We start from the raw sequence: 16,328 nt of genomic DNA on the forward strand, positions 1-16,328 counted from the left end.
GTGACACAAACATTTGTGAGCGTTTTTCATAAAACCAGAGGTTGTAGCACATGAGGTTGAATTGCATTACTGACATTTCTTTGCTTACAGAATTTGAAAATAGTTTCTTCCACAAATATCTGAGAAGTTTCAGGGTTTTCTTCTCATAAAATTATTGAAAAGATCATACTTAATTTATTTGATTAGCAAGGGTTGGACAATGGCAAATGCACAAATATATAAATACATATAAAAAAAATAAAGCCTACCTGTTTTAGGCTTTCAAGTCAAGCATGTAGTTGTGCAAGCAAGGGATGCAGATTTTTTAAAAGTTACTCTACCAGTTATGATAAAGTGCATTAGCCAATTCATTTTCTACTTTCTGTCACAAAAAAATCTCCGTATGTTACACAAACTTATGAAAAGCAAACAAAGCTCTACAGCTTAGATTGACTTTTTAAAACTTTGGGACAACTTAGAGGGAAAGCTATAGCAATTTTCACTGTTCTTATTTGCTGATAAAAAGTGAACAGCAAGCCGAAATTACTTCATTACTAATCACTACAAATTTTCATCACACATCTAACATCAATGACATTTGTAAAAGGAGAAAAAAATTAATATTACTTGCGGTTGAAAAAGCCCAGGATGCTCCACAGTTTCGTTGATCCAGAGGATCATGAATCCACTCAGGCCACGCATAAGTGGCTGCAAAAAATGCAGGAAATTTTTCTTCTGGAAGTGAGTTTCCCTAAAACAAAATGTAGGAGATCTGTAAATGTTTCAATTCATAATTTTCTCTTAAATTTTACCCTAATTTTGTTTTTAAAATTCTTAACTTTTAAATTGAGGAAACCTAAAACATTGGCACCTGTGGCTTCCTGAGCATTCCTGTGGTGGTTACCCTGTGGCTGGACCCCCTGAGAGTAGGGGGGTTCTGGCACTCCACTAGCTGAGCTGGAAAGCTGAGCTCCACAACTGCCAACCTGAATGACCTGTCCAGTTTCTCTCTGATTTTTATCTCAAACAACAATTCCCTATGAAACATTAACTATGACCCAGATGGCATTTTTTGGAAAGAAATGCCTTCTGCTACAAATAGCAGTGAAGTACCTGTTACCCTATACTCCTTGACACATGGCTGTAGATAGGAAATTTTAGTTACCATGGGGGAGATATCAGTACATTGATTTGTCTTTTACACAGAGGTTTTTCAATCATCTCCAACACTTATTCTCATTACAGAATGAAAATCAAACACAAGCTTTGCACAAATATCCACATATGCAAGAAGCATCTGGTACAACTGCTAATAATCTACTCTGTGTTCAGCATATCAAAACCATTGACCCATTTTTTTTACTGTTGAACTTTATGGAATGATTGCTTATGCTGTGCAGGGAAATAAGAATGGCCAAAGAGAATTGCAATATTAGTCCATCCAGTCTATCAGTTTTTCTCAAACAATTGTTGATAACATCTGTTCCAGAGAAAAATACAAGATACAAACATGATAATCTGTTCCTAAGAAAAACATTCCTTGATGCTTCTTTCTTATAAGCAGGCTTATACCCTGAAGCACAACAGCTTCTAACCTGTTCAAATTCCTTTATTTTACTTCGACTTACTTAGTCTTCTAATTCTGGGTGTCCTTGCTGCACCATTTTTCTGAATTGCTTATGTGACTTACAAGACTACATAGCTTTTCCTAAGATGATTTAAACATTTGAGGACAGTTCTTTCAAACTATTTCAGGACTCTTTGGGGAGCAGAACTTTATCACTTTGGCTGTATCCAGATCACTTTTTTCCATACATTGGGAAACAGCAGTGCCACCATCCATCTTGTACACCTGGGTTTCCCACAGAAAACCCATGGCTGAGAAGAAATGGGTAAGGAAAAAAGAAGCCTGTACCTCAGGTCTGTATCTGACATTAGATTGGGATACAGACTCAATAACTCTCAAGTGCTTCTAGGTTCACTATATTAGATGCAGGCTGTGAGTCTTAAGTACCATTAAAGTATACTGCAAGCTGTTAAGTGCTTTTGAAAGTTTTACCCCCCACTCATAATAAGCCAGTAATCTTTTCAATCTTGATAAAATATTAACCTCAATATTTTGATTGATCACTTTCAGAAGTCTGGTTTTTCAAAACCTTGTTAGATACATGGAACTTGCAACCTCAAATGACACACAGAAAGCAACAGCTAATTTAAAGGCTATCTTGCTAAACTATCATTAGGTTCATTATTAATGAGTAAGCGCAAGCACAATATTTACTTTGAGGATGAATCATCACAGGCGAAATCCCAGACAAATAGTGTTTCTTTTACATTATAAGACTGCTCACTATCAGCCAAGCAAAATTTGGCAAAGGTTGTTTAGCACACTTATGTGGGCAATGGCTGCTTACAATGCTACAAATGAAGCAGTTGAGAAAAGCAAAATTCTAAACAGATCTTTGGTCTGAGACAATGTGTTATTTTACATATTCCTAAACAACTGCCAATGTATTTAATAGCCTCATATTGTAAATCCCAGAGCAAATCCCTCATTAACCCTCAGCCTTGTCATTTAGAAATGCAGGATTTACCAGTAGCCAGAAACATTAGCTTCTTGTCTGAGAAATTGCTACCCTGATATTGAGAAACACTGCTGGTCTGTGACAAACAGTAAGTCTAGACAATTGTTTCTCAATGTATGCTCCATGGACCAGCATCAGACAGAACAATGCAATCGGTACAATGACTGGCAAACTATTTTTAAACCTTCATATGTGTTCTCTGCAGTGAAGCTAGTGGTCTGGCGAAAGCAGGAAGGTGAGTGGATATAAAAGAACACGTACTTCAGTTATCACTTCTTTAGAAAAGTTAGATGGCCCATCAGAGAAAAAAGGCTGAAGATCACTGACTTTTCAAAACTTTTCAAAGTTTTTCTGAGGGAAAGCAATATTTTTTAAATGTAGGAAAAATGTTCTGGACATCACTTGCTTTGTGAAGACAAAATGGTCATGCATGACCTTCAGTTTGCAAGATGGAGATTTACAACTGCTGAGATTTTTTACTATGAAAAGCCATATATCAGAGGAACAGCTAGTGTACTTTCTATACCTTTACATTGTCTTTACAAGTTCTTTGATACTTAATCCAAAATGGTGCTTTATTACTAAACTATGCATTCCATTTTCTTGTAAGATGGCAGTTAGGTGAGCACCTTGTTGCCGGCAGGTGCAGACCCCACCGTTGTTGCCATAACATGTACTGACAGAATACCACCAAGACTGTATCACAATGTGTTTTAAAGGTGTGGCAATTATTTTTGTGCTACACAGAACTTCTAGAATTATTACACTATCTCCTGCAGTGAGTAAACACTTTCAAAACGCCTTCTCAGATAACACACATGACACTATTGGGAGGTTCAGCTTTGTCAGGAGTCACAACAGTTTTAGTGGTGTATTTAGCTGTCAGTCTATATTCAGGCATAGCCATATTCTGCAGCAGAGGGTCCTCATTCAGATTTAGTTCTTGTTCCATATCATTGCCTTTTAGGTATTTTAATGTGCCATCACGTTAAACTACCCTTCCTGACATAAGCATCGCCTTATTGAGCAGGTATAGTCTTTTATTAATAGCAGACCTTTTAAAAGCTCTATGAGCAACTTCAAGAAGTTTGTGTTTTCCCTAAGATGAAATGTAGCTCTGTCACACCATGTAATTGGAAGCAATGTTATGAAGCTATATTTGTAGTTGGATATGTCAGTCAAAGAAACAACTGAAAAGCCTCTACTCCACAACCAAACTTTTCAACACTCCTGAGAACTAAGACTCTGCCGTAGATATAAAGTGGTTAACACAGAAGGGCTTTACATTCTTGAATCTTTTTTTCCATGCAATTGAGTAAGGAGCCCCTTCTACACAAAAATGTTTTTCTCAAGCATCCCCAAAAGACAGTAGGAAATAATCAGAACAGCTGGCCCTTAGGTACCAGAAACTGTCATTTATTCCCTAAATAGTAGACCAGTAGCATGCTGAAGAAATGGTTTTTATTTAAAGTAAAAAAAGTTGTATTTAATGAATGAGTAGCTATGGTTTTCTTTCTACATTAGCAAAGCTGCCAGGTTTTAATCAGGCCAACACAAGACAGAGCCAAAAACTCCTGAACACTAATTGTAACATTTTTATCAACTAAATATATGACTTTGGGCAAATGACTTGCAGTTTTCTCACTTGCTAAACAGGAAAGACAGTAATAATCCCAGAGAATGCATGAATATTTAATTAGTGCCAATTTATTCACAGTAAGTAACTAGTACTTTGGCCTGCAGGTGAATTAGTATTCAACAAAGTCACTTAAAGGTCAAGCCATTAAGGTTTGGAGAATGTCTCTGAAAAATATTAAAAAGTTGTTATTTCTGAATTTCGTCATTCATATCTTTTTATTCTCTTCTGAGCTGTCACCTAGTTACAGGTGAAGCTTAATGAAAACACAGTCATGAAAACTCACTTGTTTTTTATTACTTAGGACTTTGTGTTAGTATGCTTCATAAAATATCAGTGACAGAAAATTATTCATGGAAGGTGAAGCAGGGGCAAGTGTCTGTGAAAATCCGGTAAGATACTTATTGTAAAAAGTGCCTGGAAGTTAACTCCATGGCTACTGTTGATTTTCCAATTGGAAGAATCTGTTGATGTGCCCCTGGTGAGCCCAACCCATGCTATGAAATTGCTGGATCATGCAGTGATGGTAAATATGGAGCTGACTATGAGTGAAGAAAACCATTTTTTTTTATGTTTTTGTGAAGTATTAAAATGTGGCAGATGATAGGAAATTTCCTGAGGCAGAACAAGGACACTAAAGAGATGATGTTCTTCTACAAAACTATAGAAGGGGACAGCTCAGGGAGATTTGGATCTTCATAGGAAGCTTCAGAAAAAATGTTTTTACGTCAAGACTATCTAAGACAGAAAACACTGGCATAAGAGCAAGAAAGTTCTAATAATTCTGAAGAGAAGCTGTAGGTAGGAGACGGGCTCATGTACAATTCAGAGCAATTTTCTGCAAGCTCAAAGAATTCTCCAGAAGCTGCGAAAGTCATACAGAGATTATTATTTTGTATTTTTAGCTTTTGTAAGTAGAGAGAAAGATTTCTTAGAATACTGTGCAAAGCTTGTTCTTCCAGCCACATGTAGGACTTCCTGAAGGCTAAATGCATGAATGTGCAAAGCTGGATTTCTAGAGAAGAATGCATTGAAGCTCCTCGGTTGTCTGGCAGGGCCAAAGGTAGTTGGGTTGTGTCTCACAGATTTTGTAAAAAGATAGCAGATAGAGAAAATATGTCTGAGAAATGTATGAGTGGAACAAAGGCCATAAGTAGCATAGCAGTCAAAGAAGCTACAGGAAGCTTAATAACAATGATTCAATAGGCCGGACACAATGTAGGACCACTGAGTGACCAGTTACCCCAAACTGAATGGAAAAGAGGAAATATCATAAAGAATTTCTTGTAACCTTCCCTTTCTTGTTTTCCGAGGTGGGATTTGTCTCACCTAGCTAGGTATCTAGTAATGCAGATGTCAGTCTCTGAGCTAGGTACAAGATATCCACTTTTTGCTTCTGCTTATATAAGAATCATACTGTATTCCTCAAGGAAAAAGCCAACAACAACTACAACAAAGCAACCTCAATTGTCTTGAGCCTCAATGCAGTTCACTGGTAATTTGTGGCAAATACCTACTAAATATTGCACTAAACTCCTTTATGTCATTGTCTTATTTCACTTGCTGTCTTCAACTGAAATGGATCCTTCTTTGACTCTGAAGAGTAGTCTAGCAAATCATATGAAGCAAAACTCCAAAGCTCAATTTCTGTCAACTTCTTGCTCTGACAACCCTCCATAGTGTAATTTTGAGCAAGCTGGCCAGTCTGGGCCACAACCCAATGCCTCGCCATGCTGGTGCAAGGATCCGACTTTGTGTGGGACAAAGAACCAGTCTGCATCGAGTGAAAGGGTTAGAATTGTTAAAATTGTTGCAGAGGCAAATGGACCTCCCCCTCTTTCCCAAATTCCCTGCCAAGTGGTAGCTCTGCACTGCTGTCCCCACAAGGCCTTCTGTGATGTGGAAACCCTTCTGCCATACACATATACAACAAGCATCAACGACTGACTTCAAACAGATAATCAAATGACATCACTTGCCTGAACTATACAGAAGCCAAAAGTAAAAAACTGTTATATTTAATGTCATCTGTAAACCTTGGATATATCTATTTATTCTTCCAATTTTACTAATTTCACTATGGTGAGGTAGTTTTTTCAGTCTATGATTTCCATAATTTTGGGTCCTCTGAGAAAGAAGCTAAGTAACTGATCCAAAGTATTGGAAAATCTACTCTGGATTCAATAACTATGCATTTCTTCTTTAATTGCTTAACCTACCTACATAACTTAAAGTGTATTTGCTTTGCTGCAGAACTAATTTGAGCATAAATATATGATAGGAAATTTAATTTAGCTGCCATGAAAATGGCCATGGCCAAGAGGTTTAGAAAGCTAATAGTAGAGAATCATCTCATTTTCCCATGTTTCCCATCACTTTTCTTTCCATTTGGCCAAAATCCCAGCCTCTTACTGCATCTTTACATTACTTTATCCTAGACCTTCTTTCAAAGATTGCTTTTTAGTCTCAGCTGTTAGCCTTAATGCACTATGCCCAGATTTATTTTTTTATGGTTACAGCTATGTGTGCAATGATTAGCAAATGGAGAAGATGGTATGGAACCACCCTAAAGAAGCAAAGATTTTAAACAGCAGTGATCTACAATGATAAGTTAATAATGGTGCACAGCTGCTCAATGGTTAGCATTTGCTTTTGCTCCTCCTTGTTTGATTTCCATCAATAGGACCACACACCCTATGGCTTGGAGAACTATTCTGGGAGCTTCATATTCAATATGGAATAATTTAGTGTTAAATCCCTGAATCCGACTCTTATAATTGTCCACATTTATTTTTCCATGCGATAAAGTTATTAAAAAAATTAACAATTGTACATGACACTTACTGGAGCTTCTCTCATATTCAGCAAGGAATGAGATGGAGGGAAGGTGCCCAGGCGCTTTTTGAAACCTTCTTCCACTGTCATTCCCCAGAACTGACTGTAGTTGTCAGCTTTCCATCTTCCTCACAGACAGAAAACAAACAAAACCCAGTTTTTAATACCTTTGTAAGAGCACTGCTAACAATAACATCCAGAAATAAATCCTTCAAATTACATTTCAAAACCTTGTATTCGATATGCATGAGAAAATATTTAGTACGGGTTCTTCCACTGCAAATGAGTGTAGGATGGAGCAACACAGCAGTATAGGAAAAGCGGTGATTTGAGCTCAGCATCATGTCAGCCTGCAGGAGATGAGCATGCAATGCTTCAGAGAAGTACTGGAAAACAAGATGCTCAGCCTTAACAATTACTGTTGTCTTGAAGTTATGCTCAAATTATGCTTCAGACCAGATGCCCACAGAGAACTAACAGCTTCATGTGGTGAGTTACATTGCCTTCAAGCTCTGGTGCACCAGCAGTGAAACACTGTTGAAGCCAGCAGAAAGCCCAGCTGACACCTTCTGCCTGAGTTTTACACCAATAACCAGGTTGTAAGAAAGGGCTCCCCATGGCTCTTTAATTATTCCCTCCCTACTCTCAGGTAAACTAGGCTCAGATTGTAGCATTAGCCCTGCAAACTGTATGCAAAATGGAAAAAGAATACCTTGCAGCCATACACATTTGGAACACACTGAAATTTCTTATTACTGGAAAAGAACTGAGCCACAAGGGAGAGCATTCCTTTTACCCATTTCTTTCTTGCTTGTGTGTGAGGAGCAAGGAGGTGGGATTCATGCCGCCCAGATGAGAAGCTTCATTGCTTTTGGTCTGCCTGTAGTCAGTGAAGAGTGCAAACACCTGCAGAAGTTGAGTCATATCTCAGGTGAGCTTAACCACTCTGTGGTAAACTTTACCGCTTACCACTGGCAAGAGAGAGGTGAAGGACTGCAGGTGCCTAACAATTTTCTATCCTAACTCAGTTGGTTTGAATGTCTCTCATGAAGTAGAAAATGTTTTGGCACTAAATCACGGCTTGAAATTTGAGCAGGCTTCATTGGTGAATTTAGCACCTCATCTCCGAGGGAGGCAACCCCTGTATCTCTGTCTGTAAACGGCCAGCAGGCTCCCAAGGCACAGGTCTGGTACTGGGGTGTCCCTAATCCCTCTGCATACCGGGGGGGAATGAGAACTGGTAGCAAGAAAAACACGGAGCCCCAGAGAGTTCTGATATCTCAGTCCCCATTTGGCCCATCCTCTCCCCTTCCAACACTACCTAGAGTCCTGTTATGTGGAACAGTGCTCTTGAGGGAGGACAAAAAATTACTTTAAATATCTATCCCAAGTAATAAGGTGAAGAATAAGGGAAGATGATCTAAATAGCATTTTGTGAGCAAAAAAAATTGTACTAAATTTGGAGAATGTTTTAGATAGATGTTTACAATGTCAGCTCTTACCACCATGAGGCTTTCAGTATCTTTCCATTTAAAACTCTATAATCTGCCAGAGATTTAGGAAACTTTCACAGATGTACATTTACTGTCAAATTGCTGTAATGTAATTGGGGAAGGAAGAGGTGGGGAGGACCGCATAACTTGTAATTTGCACATACATACAATGAGCCATACAGTGGTTTACAACAAAACCTTAAAATGAAAGTGTTCTCACCCATAATCTTCAGAATTGATGTGCTGAATTAAGTCTTGGCGAACAAGGCATACTTCTTTTGAACACTTCCAGAGACTTTGGAAACATTTGCTGAAAGGACAAGAATATCACTGAGCAGAAAATGAATTGTCAAAGGAAAAATATGCACTTTAACACCAGAAGGAGAATGGAGAAAAAGAAGCATAAACAATATAAATGTCACATAGTATTTATGAAAACACAATGCTACTTCTCACTACTTCACTACCTAAGGAATCCTAACTGGAACAAGGTGGGAAGGTTTATAGCTTGTGGGAAAAGCTGTATTTGAAAAATTTTGCTTCCATCTTTGTGAGACCAAACCAGGGAAAAAAGGCAATGTCCTGTAAATGAGATGTTTTGAGGCAGTTTCACTCTGGAAACCCAGAAAGGAGCCATGTGGCCATAGACACCTTGCTCCAAGGACCCTGGGCTAAAGCCAGGGCAGTGGGGGCCCCAGCCCTGCTTGGGTGCTGCTGGAGCCCCCCGGGATGCCCTGAGGCTGGAGGTGCAGGGCTGGCTTTTGGAGAGGCAAAGCAGGGAGGCGGCTCAGGCAGCTGAATGCTGGGGCCAGCAGCAGAGCTCCCCTGCCTGTGCTGTCAGCTCCTGTCCCAAGGCAGAGAAAGGAATGCTCAAATGGTTCATCCCTTTCCTACATATACATATTCCTAAATATACATATATATATTCTTTCCTTATGAAATAATGTAAGGTCTCATCACTCATGCCAAAGAAACAGAGGAAGACGTTCTAAAGTAATCCCCTGAACTTTAATATTTGTTTTGTCTGCATTCAGGTCAATGCCCAGATCTAGGCTGAAACCTTTTCAACATAAGTCAGAGTCAGCAGATTGACTGAGCAGGAAAAGAATTAGGCCAATGAGGAGGAGATTTTAATACTCTCATTTTCATATCTCTATTAGAAAGCCCATTGACCTCCTGCTGTTCTTCAAAGTTGGCTGTAATCTAGTTCTACAGTACCTTAACACAGCACTACTCTTCCAGCCATTTTGATTTGATTACATGTTTAATATGAATTTAAGGATGCTCACTACCTTAATTCCTGTTTCATGACATATGCTACATAAAATTCAATTTGCTGTTCTCTGAAACGTTACCAGGAATTGCAGTTGTCTTTAATTATTGTTCCTTCTCCATAATATCGGCCATCTTTATAACAACCTGCCAACATAACATATAGATGTGTGAAAAAAAAATCATTTTGAAGTGAATTAACTCAAAATTCTTGCTACTATTGAATTAATTCGTTGTATGCGGTATGCATAAATTATTTAGTTGAAAGTCGGCAACATCTATTTCCCGTTTCTTCCAAGTAATGAAGGCAGTTTGATGTATTTTAATTTTTTACCAGGTACGTTGTCATTCATAGTAAATAAATCAGCAACAGATTCAAAACACTCGCTGAAAAATTATTATCTTACATGTAAATAAAAACAATTCTTCAAATAAGGTTATTTTCCAGTAATAAACTTTAAAAGAATACATATCTAATAAAAATAATTTTCTAATTGGCAGTTAAAACAGAAATAAGTTTTTCCAGTCGTGGAATTTAAAAAACTAATAACTATTCCAAACGTGTTGTAATACATTCTTTTTCTTTAGCAGTTTAATTCCTCTTTGAAAAACAGACAGATCAATTATGTTTCAAGGCAAATGTATGTTTCATATACTCTCCAAAACCAAGTATAAAACCTAAACTGAATGATGATTTTTCCAAACAAATACATGCCTCCTAACTTTTTTCTTTGATAACACTTCACTGAGAAAAGGCTTTGTGTGTTTTAAGATCTTTCCACATAAACTGTTTCTTCAGTGCGCTTGACTGTCAAAGCTTCAATAAAAGAAAGACCCAGAATGCCTGTGCAGGGCTTTGGATCAAGTCTATAACAAACATTGTACGTTTATCATGTGGGTCTTTTTTTTTCCAGCCTGTTCTCACAGTTCCTCCACTGGTGAGCCTACAGGTAGAGATCATTTTCCTTCCCCCACTGAAAGGGTTTGGAGCCAGAACCCCCAAGTTCTCCTTTCTCCTTCATTTTCAAGAAGCTTAAACCGTATTTCATATTGATTTAGTGTTGACTTGCATTTGCATTATATCATGCTTTTTTCCCACCACAAGTGTGAGGAAGGCCACCCCCCTCTCGTAGCAAGGGCTGGAGTTTGTCTGCCCAGACATACACATGTATGCCTCGGCTGCCTAGGCCTTCTTTATTGGCAGGAGAGAAATATGCACTTCTAAGCCATAGTTAATTTCATATCACATTACAGAAGTAGACTAGAGCTGATGAATTAATTATAAGTGGCTGTCTTTCCCTGTTAGTCATACAGCAGGCTATGTTAGCTAGTGCAGACGTAGGTGAGATATATCCCACCTAAGCAGTCTGAGGCCCAAAGTGTCTGGTCTAATTCAGCCTCTGCTAAGACCTGAGACATTTTTCAGAGAATACCCAAAGCAAATTACTTAAGTGTCACAGTTTGTCACAGTCTGCCACAACGTCAGCATCAGACAGTAGCTGGAAGGAGGCATCAAGCGAGATATTTCAAATATATTGAGGGAAGGAAGTATTGATGCAGCGTCAGAGCGACAGGACGGAGCCTCACTGGAGCTCTGCTGGCAGGCCTCACCGCCCATGCCCGAGAAAAAAATGCAAACCTGGGCAAGTACAGAAGAAGCTTTCTAATAATGTATGCTTAGGGAATTGAAGATTAAAACTCTGCAGTTTCTGTAGTCTAGCCAAACTGAGACTTAGAGGGCCAGGAGTGCTGCCTGAGGTATCAGTGGCAGAGAGCAGAGATATCTAAGCTAAAAGACTCTGTTTGCATGAGAACACAGTGAGATGGTCTGGCCATCAGTATATTAGGTTGGAATATTAATATATTAAATGGGAAATTAATTAATTTGAAGGTGCAGCCTGACGACTTTATGAATGGGATTATATGATGTGAAAATCATGATTGGAAGGAAGAGTATTTGATAAATGAGGACTTCCCTCCCAGTCCGGCATTCCTATACCCTTATAGTTCTTACTTTATTTGCCCCCAGTATTGATGTAAGTACTTCTCTCAGTGAAATGCCTCCAGGCTTACTCAAGTATAGGCCAGATCCTGATTGTGCAGTGTAAAAACAACTAGAAAACTCTCTGGATGTCACTTTTATACCACCACCAGGGCGAGATCGAGTGTGTTGACTCTGACAGGGCTTTTTGTACCATCAGAGTAATTAAAACAAGAAGATAAAATAAATAATAAATATAGTCAATAAATAAAACTCTAACAGTTTTTCTAATTACAAAAATTAAAATAATAATAATTAAAAAAATCCAGAACTTGTATTCGGTATCTAAGGCAGGAATGTGCTGTTTCTTCTGAAACTAGACAGGAAAGCCAGCGAAACATACGGAATGCTGGGTTCATAAAGGCAAAGTCAAAACAGTTCCACATAGTGAAATCAAGACTGGCCCTCGGCATGGCGCACACCCGTGGAAGAAGTCACAGCGTAGCTTACTGCTGCCGTGCACCAAATTGGTGAATAGAGGTGTATCCAGAAATAAAGCGCTGAGCAGTTTTATTGCTGTTCATTCCAACCCATGTAAAGCACTTCAGTTTATTGGTTTATTTAAAGTAATATGACTCAGGAAGCACTGAAAGCAAAACCACAGGCAACCAAAAGATCAAAATCTTCCAGGTGAAAAGTACTTTAGAGTATGTGGTCTTCTAGTGCTTAAATAATTCTTAGCCAAAGGCAGAAGTGTAGTCTCAGTTACTAAAAGTCAGCTAATATACTTCTGGCATTTCTAAAAATGCTTTATAGTTTGCTTAATCTTCAGACAGTCAGTCTTTTCCGCATTTTTTGCCTTTTAATTTCATTCTCTCTTCCATTAAATAGTCTCCACTAAATAGACTAAAAAATGCTGCAGACTTTCCATCAATAAAGCACTTCAAGGATCAGAAAAACAGGATCTTGTTTTGAGATGAGACATAAAAAAAAAGATATAAGCTCACCTATAGGACAAATAAAGGTGCTTGAATAGAGTAAATATAATTGCTACTTCTGGCAGGCATGTGCAGTCCAGAAGTTACAAAACAGTGAACACACATGCAAACAATTGGATTAAGAAAGGCAATAAAAATATTACCCCTCACTTATTCCCTTACCTAAACCTTCTGTTACACTTTTACCGTTTAGAGGTAGACCTATGGCAGGGCTGACATGGCAAACTGCTGCAGGTTTTGTAGTGATTCATTTCCATGAAACAGTTTGCCAAACTAGACCCACAGGCTGTCGGCTCTGGAGCGGAAACACTGCTAAATGTTTATGTAGAGCTTACGACAACAAGCCCCTGATCTGTTGGAAACAATATACACCACTGCACGAAATAAATATGAAACAAATGTCTTTATTTACATAAATCATAGAACATTCTTTTAGATGATTAGAAACACTTTGGAAAATCAAATTTGTTTTACAGCATTTCTGTCACTCCCACTTATCAGAATTTGGCTACATGCCTGGCTGAAGAGCACAGCCTCCTGAAGAGCTTGTGGTCTGATTGCTGGAATGCAAGCAGCAGGGTTATTGCAAAGAAACAGTTAATTTTAAAAAGTTATGGTGGTATTTTTGTTGATTTTAGGCTTTTGAAAGTTTGGTACAGTCTCCACATTTTCAGCCAGATTTGGTTTACCAATAGTGAGAAGCTACATAATCTTGAAATCCACTATTCTAAACTTTTCTCACTAGCAGAGATTTGGCCTGTGCAGGAACCAAGGGATGACCTTTGTAGATCATTTTTTTCCAATCTCTAGTTCTAAAAAAAAATAGACTGAGTTTAGACTAGTCCTGGAGGAACTTCCACTACAAACTAACTAGTAAGAACCTAGAATATGCCAGAAATCCTTGTTCTAACCACATCCCTTCACTTACTCCTGCACCTGAGCTGTTACAGGAAAAAGGGTGTCCTACAGGAAAGCTATGCTGGATCAAAACTGTTGCAGAATACATCACAGCAGTATCATTCAGGATAATCCTCAATTTTCTTGATGATTTGTTAGTACTGAAGGATACAAAAATTTAGAGGTTGCTCTTCATCTTATGTTAATCCGTGAAGATCTATTGAAATTGATGAGATTACACTAATTTTGATCTAATGAGGTTATCTCTGAGAAGCTGCAGGTAAAACAGAGGTTCCGTCCAGCAGAAATATGATCTAACCAATGCTAAAAATCTGTCCCTACAGACAAAAAAAATAACAGCAAGCGTAATTCTTACTCCAGTTTCATACTCAGTGTCTTTGTCCACTAAGTCTTAATCACATTTTTAGGATGTACACAATATATATACTGATTAATCAGTAATTTTACTTCCAAGTATATTTTTATTGTGATGCCAGCTGAGCATTTTCTCTATACGTACCCGATGTTGGAGGTGGCCAAGGCTCGTCTGACCTGGTGGGCTCAATGGGGTTGTCACAGACTTCCCAGTAGTCACCACAACAGTCTACAGGGCCAGGAGAACCTGAGGTACAGAACTGGTCACAGTAACATATAGCTGCCTTGGAGACGATGTTAAAGCTGCAGTCATCATCTCTGCCTGTGCAGCAGCCTCGTATTCTGCAGGACCTTCCCTGATACAGACTCCTTTTTAGCCTGTTCCACTTTGCAGAGCCATCGTCTTCAACAGAATAAAGTCCTCGGGGGAAATTTCTTCTAGAGTCAAGCTGCTTTGCCATCCAAACTTCACTTGCAATGCAATATAAGAACAAAATCTGACTTTTGAGCCACATTCTTCCGCCTGTCTCAGCCTTTTTTAAGGCCCTCTGTTCTTCACTTTATCGGTAAATGTCCATTTACTGTAGATGTAATACCTTCAGTTAGTATTCAGAAAGAAATCGGAACAGAAAGCTGCAGACTATGGTTTTCTAGGAAGACTCTGCGTTAATTATTAGTCAGACATGTTGTAAACTGATTTATTTGCCCAAGATCCAGAGATACTGGAAACAGAGCCACAACTATGTATTCATCATTATGAAACATTGGGTGCATTCTTTTGCAAGTGAGAAAGTTTATAGTAAAGGTTTCAGAATAAAAAAAATATACATGGTCCAATATTTTAGTTCTATACTTTTATCTTCTAAAATGAAAACAATGTGAGGAATGAGTTCATGGTCTGAAAGCAAGCCCTCTTTCTTTCAAGCTTTATTTACCTGTAACTAATATGTTCTCCTTATGATTGGAAACTATATACCACTTTGATTGCATTTCATCTACATTTTCCTTTCTGATATGCAGGGCTATATCACTGCAGTAAACTTATCCTTCATCCCCCATTTCAGTCTTGTTTCCAGTTATCTAGCTTAGCTGTATATGCTTAATTTTGCACTGTTTTACTGTTGGCAAATTAAAAAAAAGTCAGGTGATATTCAGTATAAACTATTTCCCAAAGATATTCTTTTAAGGTTTGCATTTCTTTAGTAAAATGAACTTGGTAATCCTTGTAAATAGTGTAATAAATACCCACTGATGAGTGCTCATTCCTATTTAAAAAGGAAATGGCTGTAGTAATAAAATCAAAAAGAAAAAGAGAGCAGATATCAAAAGATATGTCTAACAGCCTTTACTACTTGATCTGTGATCTCCAGGTTTTTCAACAGCAGAGCTAAAGAAATATGCATGATACTGTTGCCAAAACCTCACAAATTCAGAAAAAAGCAGCAAAGAACTTTGAAGTTCCTAGCAGAGGTAGCACATAAGGCTAAATTGCAAAAAATATCATAGTTTGAAATCTGAACAGTTACAAGAGAATTTAAGTCTCCAAAGCTGAACAAGCAGGGGCAAAAAACAGTCATCCTTCTGTCTCCCTTTTGTAGTAAATGAGACAAATCTGGGGAAGTTAATGGCAGACTGTTTTCTAGGGAATTAAGGGAGTCTTTCCCTTTGTGACTTCAACTGGGCTGTTCAGTGCTGCAGGAAGTCATAGCATCAAAGGGCGATACTTTTGAAAGCACAGCTGGCAGCACAGCTGGTTCGGATGCATTGCCATGAATGGCAGAGACACTAAGAGGGAATATGTGTGTGTGTTTATACATATAAGGGCTTGTAATCCAAACGTTCAAGTCTTTAATACTATTTCTAAGTCTTTAATACAATTTCTTGCCAGCAGTGCTTTTATTGGACCTGCCTCCCACACTCTCCTCACCACAGCTAAAGAACAGTGGATGAGGGAAAATTGCATCTGACCACACGATTTTTATTTTGCTCTGTTGCAAGCAATCTTCTGTGTGTAAGTTAATAGAAAGGCCAAGGTCAGCAGCATGCAGTCACTGTACATCACATAGTAGGACATAAATCTTAGCCTTCAAATTTGCTCTGTGTTTTTTTTATTAAGTTTTGTTTATGAGACAAAAATCTGGACAATGTTAAGTCTGTCACTGACTGCTATAATGCATCAAATATAATGTGAGGAAAATGAGAAAAGACATGTTTATGGAAACTCAAGTGAAGTGCTCACTAGAAATGATAATCCAGTTCTTTTCCTTATGTCTATGC

The 16,328-nt window shown here is 38.2% G+C and overlaps 1 protein-coding gene across 1 annotated transcript in view; it reads right to left on the reverse strand.

Annotated features, from left to right (window-relative positions):
* Nucleotides 1–14,566, reverse strand: part of TINAG (tubulointerstitial nephritis antigen) — a gene marked incomplete at both ends in the record, with an annotated part of 49,620 nt that extends 35,054 nt beyond the window's left edge. Inside the window, 5 exons of the mRNA XM_082306738.1 lie at nt 607–730; nt 7,045–7,159; nt 8,749–8,838; nt 9,884–9,947; nt 14,197–14,566. Coding sequence (XP_082162864.1) covers nt 607–730; nt 7,045–7,159; nt 8,749–8,838; nt 9,884–9,947; nt 14,197–14,566 — 763 coding nt within the window. The remainder of the gene's footprint in view (nt 1–606; nt 731–7,044; nt 7,160–8,748; nt 8,839–9,883; nt 9,948–14,196) is intronic.
* Nucleotides 14,567–16,328: the final 1,762 nt, after the last annotated feature.

This window comes from Platalea leucorodia (assembly GCF_965183815.1).
Source record: "Platalea leucorodia genome assembly, chromosome: 3".
NCBI classification, from domain to species: Eukaryota; Metazoa; Chordata; class Aves; order Pelecaniformes; family Threskiornithidae; genus Platalea; species Platalea leucorodia.